Consider the following 12,702-nt stretch of genomic DNA (forward strand, 5'->3'; position numbering starts at 1 on the left):
TTTCGTGCACCGGGCCACTAGTCTATAATAATAAAAGGGTAATATGCTAATTATCCCAGACATCATTCCAGATGTCCTTCCTGATGAAGCCGGGGCTCGGGAGAAGCCAGCCCAGGTCCCGGGTGCCTGCTGGCGGCCAGAGGAGGGAAGCCTGGGTCCTGGGTGCCAGAGGGAAGCCGGTGCTGGCAGCCGGGAGCAGGAAGGCCTACTCTTGCACGAATTTTTGTGCATCGGGCCTCTAGTAAAATATAAGGTATGTTAGGTAGTGACAAGTGCTGGGGAGAAAAATAAAGCAAGAAAGGATGACAGAGGTGAGGCCAGGGAGGAAGTCACATTTTTAAATATAGTGGTCAGGGAAGACATCACTGCAAAGGTAAAACTCAAGTAAAGACTTTAGAATGAGCACAAGCTATGTGGATGCTGGGAGAATAGTGCAAAAGGCTCCAAGACAAAAGCACGCCTAGAGTGTTCAAGGACAGCCAAGGATCCTCTGTGGCTGGAACAGGAGGAATAAGAGAAGAAGTGGAGACAGGAGGAGACTTGTGAGACCTCTGCTGTCAGGCTGACCTGGAGAGCCTTTTGAAGTTTTGAGTAAGGGAGTGACATGATCTGATCTTACATTCTAGTGTTTTCACTCTGCCCTGATAGAAACTGGATAGCAGAAAAAGATAGAAGCAGGGAGTTCTGCTGGCAGGCAATTATAGAAACTCAGTAGAGACCTGACTTTGGACTTAGGTGGTAAATGGGACAGATCAGCTGGTGAGTATGTGTCTGCTCAGTACCTGATCACAGTCCAGGGATTAAAGAGCCATTATCATGACTCCTTCTAGACTGCTATTAATCTCTTCCATTTCTGCCATTCTTGAATTTTTAACTAAACTTCACTTTTTTACACCTGAAAATAACTTTTCTTTCTCCTTCTACTTGGTATAGTTATTGGTATCATCTAAAAATGAGGGGTAGTAAATTATATGTAGCAAATTATTTTCCAGTAAATAAGTATAAAACACTCTACCTTATTGACATGTGAATATATTTTACAAAAACCAAAATAATATAATTACTGCCTCATAACTTGCCAAAATACCATTAAGAAAATTTTATGAAATTAGTCAAACTGGTAATACTATGATTTTCAGAAATCTAATTTCATTCTTGCTGACTACAAAATTGTAATCTTCAAACAGACTTTATTTTTATAGTAATAATCGTTTTATTTAATTTAAATAGGAATTGCCTGAAAATCCATGGGGGAAATTATCTGTGCATCTCTATTTTGATGGAATGTCACTTTCTTATTTTATGGCACACCATAAATATTGTACTTTTGAACATTCTGAGGAGATATTAAAAGAAGTAAGTGAACTATTTTTCTATAAAAATCTAAATTACAGAAAAACAAATTCTGGTTAAAATGTTGTATATTGTCTTATACCTTAAGTCTTTAATATGGTTCTACATGTCTGATATGTTGAGAGAATAGAGAATTTGTAAAATTTTTATTGAGAAAGCAATATACTATATCATGCTTTATATTGTCCTACAAAGGACTAATTGCATTAAGATTCATTTAATGTTTCTGTACCTTCAGACCTAGTGAGAAGCCCATATGTTATGTTAGCCAATGTTGTTTAAGTATAGAGATGTAAGTAATAAAATCTTAATAGAATTCACTGCTAGAAGAGGACTCTCTCCCAGATAAAATATTTTTCCTTTTATTTGGCTTTATAACATTTCCCCCATTTTCCTGAATACAGGAAACTCAAAGCCAGATTTTAAGGTTAGCTTCAATAAGTAGCCCAGTCCAAAAAAGTATCCAAAAATATGAAGATAGTGTAAGGAGCCTCTGGGACAACTTCAAACGTACCAACATCCGAATTATGGGGGTGCCAGAAGAAGAGAGAGAGTAAGATATTGAAAACCTATTTGAAGAAATAATGACAGAAAACTTCCCCTACCTGGTGAAAGAAATAGACTTACAAGTCCAGGAAGCGCAGAGAACCCCAAACAAAAGGAATCCAAAGAGGACCACACCAAGACACATCATAATTAAAATGCCAAGAGCAAAAGACAAAGAGAGAATCTTAAAAGCAGCAAGAGAAAAAAAGTCAGTTACCTACAAGGGAGTACCCATACGACTGTCAGCTGATTTCTCAACAGAAACTTGGCAGGCCAGAAGGGAATGGCAAGAAATATTCAAAGTGATGAATACCAAGAACCTACAACCAAGAATACTTTATCCAGCAAAGCTATCATTCAGAATTGAAGGTCAGATAAAGAGCTTCACAGATAAGGAAAAGCTAAAGGAGTTCATCACCACCAAACCAGTATTATACGAAATGCTGAAAGGTATCCTTTAAGAAGAGGAAGAAGAAGAAAAAGGTAAAGATACAAATTATGAACAACAAACATGCATCTATCAACAAGTGAATCTAAGAACCAAGTGAATAAATAATCTGATGTACAGAATGAACTGGTGATTATAATGAATCAGGGACATAGAAAGGGAATGGACTGACTATTCTTGGGGGGGAAAGTGAAACCAGATGGATGAGATTCTTACTAAAGCTCAGGGATAACAAAAAGGAAAGGGAAAAAGAGGAACGACTGTAATAATCTGAACAATAAAGATTTAATTAAAAAAAAAAAGCCCAGTCCAACTGCTTACTGCTTCTGTTTTTTAATATTTTAAAAGATATAACTAACCTGTACTAGATAAGTACTTTCTAGAAATAGGGTATTCATCATAAATAATATTTTATATGGCAAGATATTTTTTTTCTAGACTTATAGTTCACTTAAGGTTAGTTTTCTGAATATTTATTTTAGTGATAGAAGAAAACCAAATATTATGTGTTCAGTTTAATATAGAAAACTACTTCTTCTCTCAAATGGAAACTGTGATATTACTTAACTTTGTACATGTAATTCTTACCTCTGGCTTTTTCTTTTAAGGAGATGGGTGTGTGCATGCACATTGTGCACCCCATGTATTTGTGTAAAAGGTGTTTTACCTATTAAACAGGTTTTAGAAAGATTATCTAGTCTCTTTTAGTATTACTCTTCAGTGCTATCATTTAAAAGGAAAGGTAATAGCTCCCACTCTCTTACAATAAACTAAATACAGTTGACATATTTTATATGTTAGCATAATTTTGAGGGTTTTTACTGTTGCAGTATTCAGATTACTCCAAACATTACATTTTCCCATAGTTAACCTGAAATAATGAAATGAATGCCAACAAGGGCAAGCATCCAGTTTTTATTGAGATGAAATATGAAAGTGCCTAAAAATGATGTTACATAGTTAAAGATGGTTTTTATTCATTAATAATATTGTATTTCAGAAACCAACAGATTACAGTAAAAAGTATGAGGATGAAAGATGGGAAATAAGGTTTGAGGTAAGTTTCAATCCAGATATTCTGGAAACTTTGGACACTTTATCAATATAAAGGATTTGATACAAAATCAGGAAGTAAGCATTTTCTTTTATATCAGTTTCATCGAGGCATAATTTACATACCATAAATTTCAACTTTTTAAAGTGTACAATTCAATGGGTTTTTAGTATGTTCAGAGAGCTGCATTCACAGAGTGCAATCATCATGACTATTAATTCCACACTTCATCACCTGAAAAAGAAACCTCACCAACAGCAGTCACTTCCCATTCTCCCCTTCCCCAGTCAGTCTCCTGGAGACCATGAATGTCCTGTCTCTGGATTTGCCTATACTGGACATTTCTCATAAATGGAATCACACAATACAAAGCCCTCTGTGATTGGCTTCTTTCTTTCAGCATAATGTTTTCAAGCTTCACTCATGTTGGAGTATGTGTCCTTTTTATGTCTGAATAATATTTCATTGTATGGATAAACCACATTTTGTTTACCCATTAATCTGTTGATGGACACTAGGGTTATTTCTACATTTGTGCAATTGTGAGTAAAACTACGGTGAACATTTGTGTACAAGTTTTTTGGTGGACATCTGTTTTAACTTCTCTTGGGTATGAACGTAGGAGTGGAATTATTAAGACATCTGGTGACTTTGTTTACCATTTTAAGGAACTCTATGAGACTGTTTTCTTAAGGGACTGTACCATTTTCTTTTTGTACTGGGAACGTATAAAGGTTCATTTTTCCATATCCTTACCAACACTTGCTACCTGACTTTTTTCCTAGCCATCTTGGGATAGGTGTGAAGTGTGGTATCTCATTGTGGTTTTCATTTGCATTTACCTGATGATCAACGATGGTGAGCATTTTTTCATGTGCTCTTTGGCCAAATTTGTATATTTTTTATGAAGAAATTTCTATTAAGATCCTCTGCTTAGGATTTTATGCCAAAACCAAAGGCAGCAAAAACAAAATTAAACAAGTGGGACTATGTCAAACTAAAAAGCATCTGCACAGCAAAAGAAATAATCAAAAATGAAAAAGCAGTCTACTGAATGGGAGAAAATGTTTGCAGATCATATATTTGCCAAGGCGCTAATATTCAAAATATATAAAGAAGTTAGACAACTCAATAGCAAAAAAAAAAAATTAAATGGGCAGCCCTGACCAGTGTTGCTCAGTGATAAGAGCATCAGCCGAGGCACCAGAGGGTCGTTGGTTTGATTCCTGGTCAAGGGCACGTACCTGCATTGTAGGTTCGATCCCAGACCTGGTCAGGGCGTGTATGGGAGGCAACCAATCAATGTGTTTTTCTCACATGGATGCTTCTCTCTTCTTTCCCTCTCCCTTCCTCCCACTCTTTTAAAAACCAATGAAAAAAATATCTTCCGGTGAGGATTAATAACAACAACAAAAAAAAATGGGCAGAGGATCTGAATAGACATTTTTCAAAAAAAGACATACAAATAGCCAACAGGTATATGAAAAGATCCTCAACATCACTAACAATAAGGGAAATGCAAATCAAAACCCTAATGAGATATCACCTCACACTTTTTAGAATGGCTGTTACCGAAAAGAGACAAGTGTTGGTAAGGATGCGGAAAAAAAGGAAACCCTTTTGTACTGTTGATAGGACTGCAAATTGGTGCAGCCACTATGGACAACAGTATGGAGGTTCCTCAAAAAATTAAAAATACAACTACTTGATGATCCAGCAATCCCCTCTGGGTATATATCTAAAGGAAACAAAATCACTATCTTGAAAAGATAACTGCACCCCTACATTCACTGCAATATTATATACAATAGCCAAGACATGGAAACAACCTGATTATCCATTGATAGACAATTGGATAAAGAAAATGTGATATATCTATGTCTATAAGTACATAGATATACACACACTATGGAATATTATTCAGACATAAAAAAGGAAACCCTGCCGTTTGTGACAACATGGATGGACCTTGAAGTCATTATACTATGAAATAAGTCAGAGAAAGACAAATGCCATTCGATCTCACTATATGAGGAATCTAAAGAAGCTGAGCTCATAGATACAGTGAAAAGATTAGTGGTTGCCAGAGGTGGGGGGGGCTAAAGGTGGGGAAAATTGGTGAAGATGGTCAGAAGGTACAAACTTCAGTTATAAGATACTTAAGTCCTGGGGATGTAATGCACAGCATAGTGACTATAGTTAACAATGCTATATTGTATATTTGATAGTTGCTAAGGGAATAAATCTTAAATTTTCTCATCAGAAGAAAAACAGGTTTTCTAACTATGTGAGGCAATTAACTAGACTTATTGTGGTGATCATTTTATAGTGTGTACCTATATGAAATCATTATGTTGTTCACGTTGAACTAATACAAGTTTATATATCAATTATATCTTGTGCCAGGCCAGCACGGCCAAGGATAAACCTGAGGGAGGGCGGTGAAGGATTTAGAAAAGACAGACAAAAGAGAATATAGCTGGGGCTGGGCTGATCTTCCATGCCTGAATGAGGACAGAGAAAGATCCCTCCTGTAAGCTGAGGCTTTATTTTATAGTCAGAGACAAAAAAGGTTGTGGTCAACATAGTTACAATGTTCTTGTGAGTTTCACTTGTTTTGGCAGCACTTGCTGCACCTCCCACAGCCCATCAGCTACCCAGGAAAGATCTAGGGATGGTCATAAGGTCAAGCTTAATTATGCTAAGAGGGCTGGGCCCTCCAAGCTGGGACTTGTTTGTGGCTCTGCCACAGGTCAATACGAGGTTTAACCCTATAGCCCAGTGGTTCTCAACCTTCCTAATGCTGTGACCCTTTAATACAGTTCCTCATGTTGTAGTGACCCCCAACCATAAAATTATTTTCGTTGCTACTTCATAACTGTAATTTTGCTACTGTTAGGAATCGTAATGTAAATATCTGATATGCAGGCTGTATTTTCATTGTTACAGATTGAACATAATTAAAGCATAGTGATTAATTACAAAAACAATATGTAATTATATATGTGTTTTCCGATGGTCTTAGGCAACCCCTGTGGAAGGGTCATTCAACCCTTAAAGGGGTCGCGACCCACAGGTTGAGAACCGCTGCTATAGCCGCTCCCTACAATATCTCAGTAAAACTGGGGGAAAATAGAAAGTAAAAATAAAGAAAAGTGGGAAAAAGATGTTCTCTGCCCCTTTTTAGCCAGTTTTTAGCTAGTGACCTCTGGTTTACCCTATAATATCCTGTTTTTATTATTGTAAGAGTTCTTTATATATTCTGTATACAAGTCCCTGATCAGATTTGCAAATATTTTCTACCATTCTGTGGGAGAAATTTTCACTTTCTGGGTGGTAATCTTGGAAGCACCTGAGTTTTTAATTGTAATGAGTCCAGTTTATATGGTTTTTATTTTGTCACTTGAGCTTTTTGGTGAGGGAAGTAAGAGTTATAAGTAAAAGTTTTCTCATTTATAAGGTTAACTTCATTCCTATTATAAAAATATCATAAGCTTGTTGTAAAGTGATTTGTAACCAGTCAGTAAATTTAACAGTGGGGTAGTCACTTTTTGCTTAACTCTACTGATTCAGATATGTTTTATTTTGCCACTAGTTTGGAAATATTAAATACTAATAAATTAATCTACAAATTTGAATGTGATGATTTTAGTTCTTATGCTAATTACTATATGAAAAAACTTTCTAAAAGAAAAACTTCCCACATTTTTATATATATTTGTAACTTTCTGTTATTCCTTATTCTTGTATAGAGCTTAAAAAAAAGCACTAATTTTTATGATATTAACAAATCATTTTGGATTTCCTATATTACTTTAGTTTTTATTATAAAATTAGAGGCCTGGTACATGAAATTCGTGCATGGGGGGGGGGGCGGGTCCCTCAGCTGGCCTGCACCCTCTCCAATCCGAGACTCCTCAGGGGATGTCCGACTGCCGGTTTAGGCCCAATCCCTGTCGGACATCCCTCTCACAACCGGCAGTCAGACACCCCTCTCCTAACCGGCAGTCAGACATCCCTCTCACAATCCGGGACCACTGGCTCCTAACCTCTTGCCTGCCTGCCTGAGCACCCCTAACTGCCTCTGCCTGCCTGCCTAATTGTCCCCTAACTGCTCCCCTGACAGCCTGATCACCCCCTAACTGCTCCCCTGCTGGCCTGCTCCCCCCCTAACTGCTCCCCTGCTGGCCTGCTCCCCCCCTAACTGCTCCCCTGCTGGCCTGCTCCCCCCCTAACTGCTCCCCTGCTGGCCTGCTCCCCCCCTAACTGCTCCCCTGCCAGCCTGATTGCCCCTAACCACCTCTGCCTCGGCCCCCACCACCATGGCTTTGTCCGGAAGATGTCTGGTCTAATTAGCATATTACTCTCTTATTAGTATAGATACATACTTATTCTAAAAATAAATGCTATGTTAATGTGAAAAGGAAAGAAGTCCAAACACCCAAGTCCTGCTAGACAGTGGTATTACTGTTAACTATTTGTTAACCATCTTTCCAGAACATTTTGTATGTGCAAATATGTATACATAAATAAACATTCATATAGTGTTTTTTCATACAAAATTTTTTAAATTGAGGGGGCAAGAGAATTCTAAAGATCTTTTGTTTATTCATCACATTTTGGTCCTGCTATCTGATGAAACCATTTTGTGGTTTGCATGTATCAGAGAGCTTGCTTTCTGCCAATTGTGTAAGTTACATTGTCCTGAATTTTGATAGTGTAATGGATTTCTGAGTAGTCGTTCTGAATTTGAATTTATTTGTGGTGTTTAGGAATTGCTTTTGTCTGAAACAGAGACCCCTATTTTACCACCATATTTGCCTTCATCTCTGCCTCCCCCAGAAGAACTCTATGCTGTTCAAGTTAAGCACGTGGTCTCACCTAATGAGGTATGTAATTTAATTTACATGATTAGTTGTTGGTTAAAAACATAACATGCAATCTTGGTCTTAAACTCTAGGATTCTTCATGTTTCCATCTTACTGACTTTAAATAATTGAAACTTGGTGACCTCTAGTTTGCCCATTCTGTAATGTCCTGTTCAGACATTTGTTTATATGTAATAAGGCAAGTATTTCTTAAGCACTGGCTTGTTTTCCCAGTGTTGCCATAGTTATATTTATATCAAGTATTGAGATTTTTAAACTGGACCTATTTCCACCTATGAAATCTTAGACATCTCACTCCCCTGTCCTCTTCATTACATGAAGTCTAGACACTTTTCACACTGCTTTGTATTTTTCCATACCAGTGATCACCTTCTAATGCCCTCTCCACTTTCTTACTTTTTCATACTAGAATGTCACTCCACAAAGACAGGGATTTTTGTCTGTTTTGATCACCGGTGTGTCCCCCAAACCTAGAATACTGCATGATAAATAGTAGGCACTCAATAAATATGAAAACGTCCTTGGCCAACAAAAAAGCAAGCAATGACAGTGTAGTAATGCAGAGTCCCTTCAGCCAGTTTACACAGTAAACCTTTCCTTCAATGGCAAGGAAAGGATTTGCTCTATAGTTTATTCAGGGAGCATAGGGGTGTACAATTACTATTGGTTTTAATAAATTTTTTGGTATTATTTATTGCTGCATAACAGATTACCCCAAATTTAGGAGCTTAAAACAACACACAGGAGTCAGGAATCAGGAGCATCTTAATTCAGTACTAGCTCAGGATCTCTCAAGGTCACAAGATGTTGGGGTTAGGGAGGGCGTTGCAGGATTCACTCAAAAAAGACTCACATGATGCTACCTGGGGGACTCAGTACCTTGCCCTGTGGGCCTCTCCCTTGGCCTACGTGGCTGAAAGCCTCCTTGAGAGAGCAGTCAAGGACAGCACCATCAAGACAGAGGTCTCATGTCTTCTATAATCTGATCTTGGAAGTCACATACCCTCTGTCATGTCCTTTTGGTCACAAAGTTCAGCTCTGGTATGATGTGGGAGAGGAACTTTGCAAGGGATCACTGGGGCCACTTTTGGAGATTATCTACTGCAGTGATTTCATCTGTAGAAATGAATACTAAAAGAAGTTTTATCCTTCCCTTCTCCCCACTTAGGTGTACATTTGCCTTGATTCTGTAGAAAATTGTAATCTCTGTAACCAGCATAGTGACACAGATGACAGTGGAGTCAGCTGGGAATCTGAGTCTGAGAGCCTCAATGAAGCTCTGCGGAGGTTCAATACTAATGTGGAGACCTTCCCACCTCTGACAGACTTCAGAACAGGTAGCCCACACTTTCTGAGTACAATGGGATTCTTGGTTTTGTTTGAATGGGCTGGTAAGGTTGGTGATTTCTAATGTTACCACACTCCCTGGATGTGCTGATCTCTGAATCAAGATGCTGTAGATGACCTTCCCCATTTTCTAAGTGACCTAAGAGGTTAATACTCCCTCGGGCACTTTCATTTTCCAGAACTTGAGCTCATTGGAATTGCACGAAGATGTTTTGTCTAAGCTTAAGGTTTTGCCACTAGCTCAAATTGTGAGAGTTGTTATTCAGACCCAAATGGCAGTCATTTTCATTGCAAGCCACCTAAACTGGTGGTTTTAGAGTGGGGGCCTGGGAGCTCAGATTGTGTCCTGTCCTCTCAGAATAGGTCAAATCCTGCTCTCTCTTTTAAAAAAACAAACAAAACAGAACATTTTTATTAATTTCAGAGAGAGGAAGGGAAAGGGAGAGAGATAGAAACATCAATGATGAGAATCACTGATCGGCTGCCTCCTGCACATCCTCCACTGGGGATCAAGCCCGCAATCCAGGCATGTGCCCTGATGGGGAATCGAACTGTGACCTCCTGGTTCATAGGTCGACGTTCAACCACTGAGCCATGCCAGCTGGCTCTGCTCTCTTTTTTTCTTTTTAACTTATTCTTACCCATATTCATTAAGTATATGTGATTCTCCTGTGAAGAATAGTACACTACTTACTTGTGTCAACAGTTCCTGAGTGCTGTGTGGCATCTCTGCATTTCTGTCCATATGTGATAGAGAGTTGTACTTATTCTGGGTGTTTTGTACATACAGAGGATATGCTAAAGCAAAGGAAAACATCTGCCTGATGTACCTGCGTTTACTCAATGAGATTTTCATCAGTTGTGACCCATATTTGGCTGATAAACAGCCCTTGGGATTCCCTCTGCCTGCAATGGTCTTCCCCAGAATGTGAGTTAGGTCTCTGCCTAACTCACCCTCTATTGCAAGTCTTTCCTGACTGCCTGTATGAGTGGCACTGCCCACATCCCTCCCTGCCCCATTATACTCCATGCCTTCTACTCTCCTTTGTTAAATAGGGACTCCTAGTACTGCAGTGACCAGCAATTAGGGCACCTTGCACAAATATCTGTGGAATGAAAGAGTAAATTCATTATGATTTTTTTTTCTTGTTGTAAACTCAGATTTAGAGTCTGGAAGAAACAGTTCTTCCTCATTGTGTTTTTGTCTCAAGGGAAGTCACACAATCTGTGTGATGTGTGATTCATGGAGCTGTACACATGTTTGTACATTCTTCTGTAGGCCCTTTATTCTTTATTATGCACATATACCAGTTGATTTATAAGCAGGTGCCTATTAAAAATGTACATTTGGCCCTGGCTGGTTTGGCTCAGTGGATAGAGCGTCGGCCTGCGGACTGAAGGGTCCCGGGTTCGATTCCGGTCAAGGGCATGTACCTTGGTTGCAGGCACATACCCAGTGGGAGGTGTGCAGGAGGCAGCTGATCGATGTTTCTCTCCCATCGATGTTTCTAACTCTCTATCCCTCTCCCTTCCTCTCTGTAAAAAATCAATAAGATATATATATTTTTTTAAAAATTTACATTTAAGTAAGGAATTTATGTTGAAGGAGTTGCTTTATAGATTTAAAATAGGACAACTAAGTAGGGTTTTTTCAGTGATTTTTGAGAAGTAACTAACAATGTTTATGAAGCTGGAAATGGTAATGGTTGGAAGGGACTGTTGACCAAGATTCAGTCAGTTTTTTACTATACAGACCGCTCTATAGATGAGATTCTTACTGTTCTATTGGTAACCTCTATATATTCAAATTATTTACAATTCTGATAAAAAAAATTTTTAAAAACCTCAACATTAGAGGCATTTAAATACCACCTGGCCCCAACTATTTCCCCTTTTGGAAATTTTGTGGAAGATCTATTTATATAAAAACCCTGGGTGTAACATCACAACTGAGGCTCGACCAACCAGAAGGAAGTCAGTCCTGCAGGGGTCGTCTTGGAAACGGCTGCACCCTCCCCGAGCTGTTTCCCCCGAGGGCGGCGAGGTTTCAGGCATGAACCCGCCCTTGGAGCGTAGATGCACTGAGTCCTGGGTCCTCTTAGCCACAGCTGCGCCCTCCCCAAGCTGTTTCCAGTAAGGGCGAGGTTTGAGGCAAGAACCGGCTTTCGGAACGTGGACGCACTGAGTCCTGGGTCGAGTTGCCAAGGGCTGCGCCCTCTCCGAGCTGTTTCCCAGGAGAGCGAGGTTTGAGGTAGGAACCGGCCTTCGGAGCATGGAGGCACATCTTCATAAGGTTTTAATACATTATTTTAGAGGTAGTGGTAGTACTGTTTTACCCACAGCGTCTACAGGAATTGCTGCAAATTTACTTCTTAGTGGAAGCACCTTTCATTCCCAATATAAATTACCCATTCCACTAAATGAAACTTCAATTTCTAGACTCGATATAAACAGTGAAGTTGCTAAAACTATTAAAAAGGCCCAACTTCTCATTATTGATGAATGCATCATGGCATCCAGTCATACTATAAATGCCGTAGACAGATTACTAAGAGAAATTTGAATGTTGTATTTGGTGGGAAAGTTCTCCTTCTTGGAGGGGATTTTCGACAATGTCTCAGTATTGTACCGCATGCTATGCGATCGGCCATAGTACAAACGAGTTTAAAGTACTGCAATGTTTGGGGATGTTTCAGAAAGTTGTCTCTTACAACAAGTATGAGGTCAGAGGATTCTGCTTATAATGAATGGTTAGTAAAACTTGGAGATGGCAAACTTGATAGCAGTTTTCATTTAGGAATGGATATTATTGAAATCCCCTGTGAAATGATTTGTAATGGATCTATTATTGAAGCTACCTTTGGAAATACTATATATATAGATAATATTAAAAATATAGCCAAACGTGCAATTCTTTGACCAAAAAATGAGCACGTTCAAAAAGTAAATGAAGAAATTTTGGATATACTCGATGGAGATTTTCACACATATTTGAGTGATGATTCAACAGATGATGCTGAAAAGGAAAATTTTCCCATCGAATTTCTTAATAGTATTACTCCTTC

At 38.7% G+C, this 12,702-nt stretch overlaps 1 protein-coding gene across 1 annotated transcript in view; it reads left to right on the forward strand.

Annotated features, from left to right (window-relative positions):
* The window catches only part of RNF17 (ring finger protein 17), a 164,553-nt gene that overhangs the window by 137,561 nt on the left and 14,290 nt on the right, over window positions 1-12,702 (forward strand). Inside the window, exons 30-33 of the mRNA XM_014528174.1 lie at window positions 1,231-1,356; window positions 3,348-3,404; window positions 8,174-8,290; window positions 9,459-9,627. Coding sequence (XP_014383660.1) covers window positions 1,231-1,356; window positions 3,348-3,404; window positions 8,174-8,290; window positions 9,459-9,627 — 469 coding nt within the window. The remainder of the gene's footprint in view (window positions 1-1,230; window positions 1,357-3,347; window positions 3,405-8,173; window positions 8,291-9,458; window positions 9,628-12,702) is intronic.

This window comes from Myotis brandtii, unplaced genomic scaffold (assembly GCF_000412655.1).
Source record: "Myotis brandtii unplaced genomic scaffold, ASM41265v1 scaffold62, whole genome shotgun sequence".
In the NCBI taxonomy this organism is placed as follows: Eukaryota; Metazoa; Chordata; class Mammalia; order Chiroptera; family Vespertilionidae; genus Myotis; species Myotis brandtii.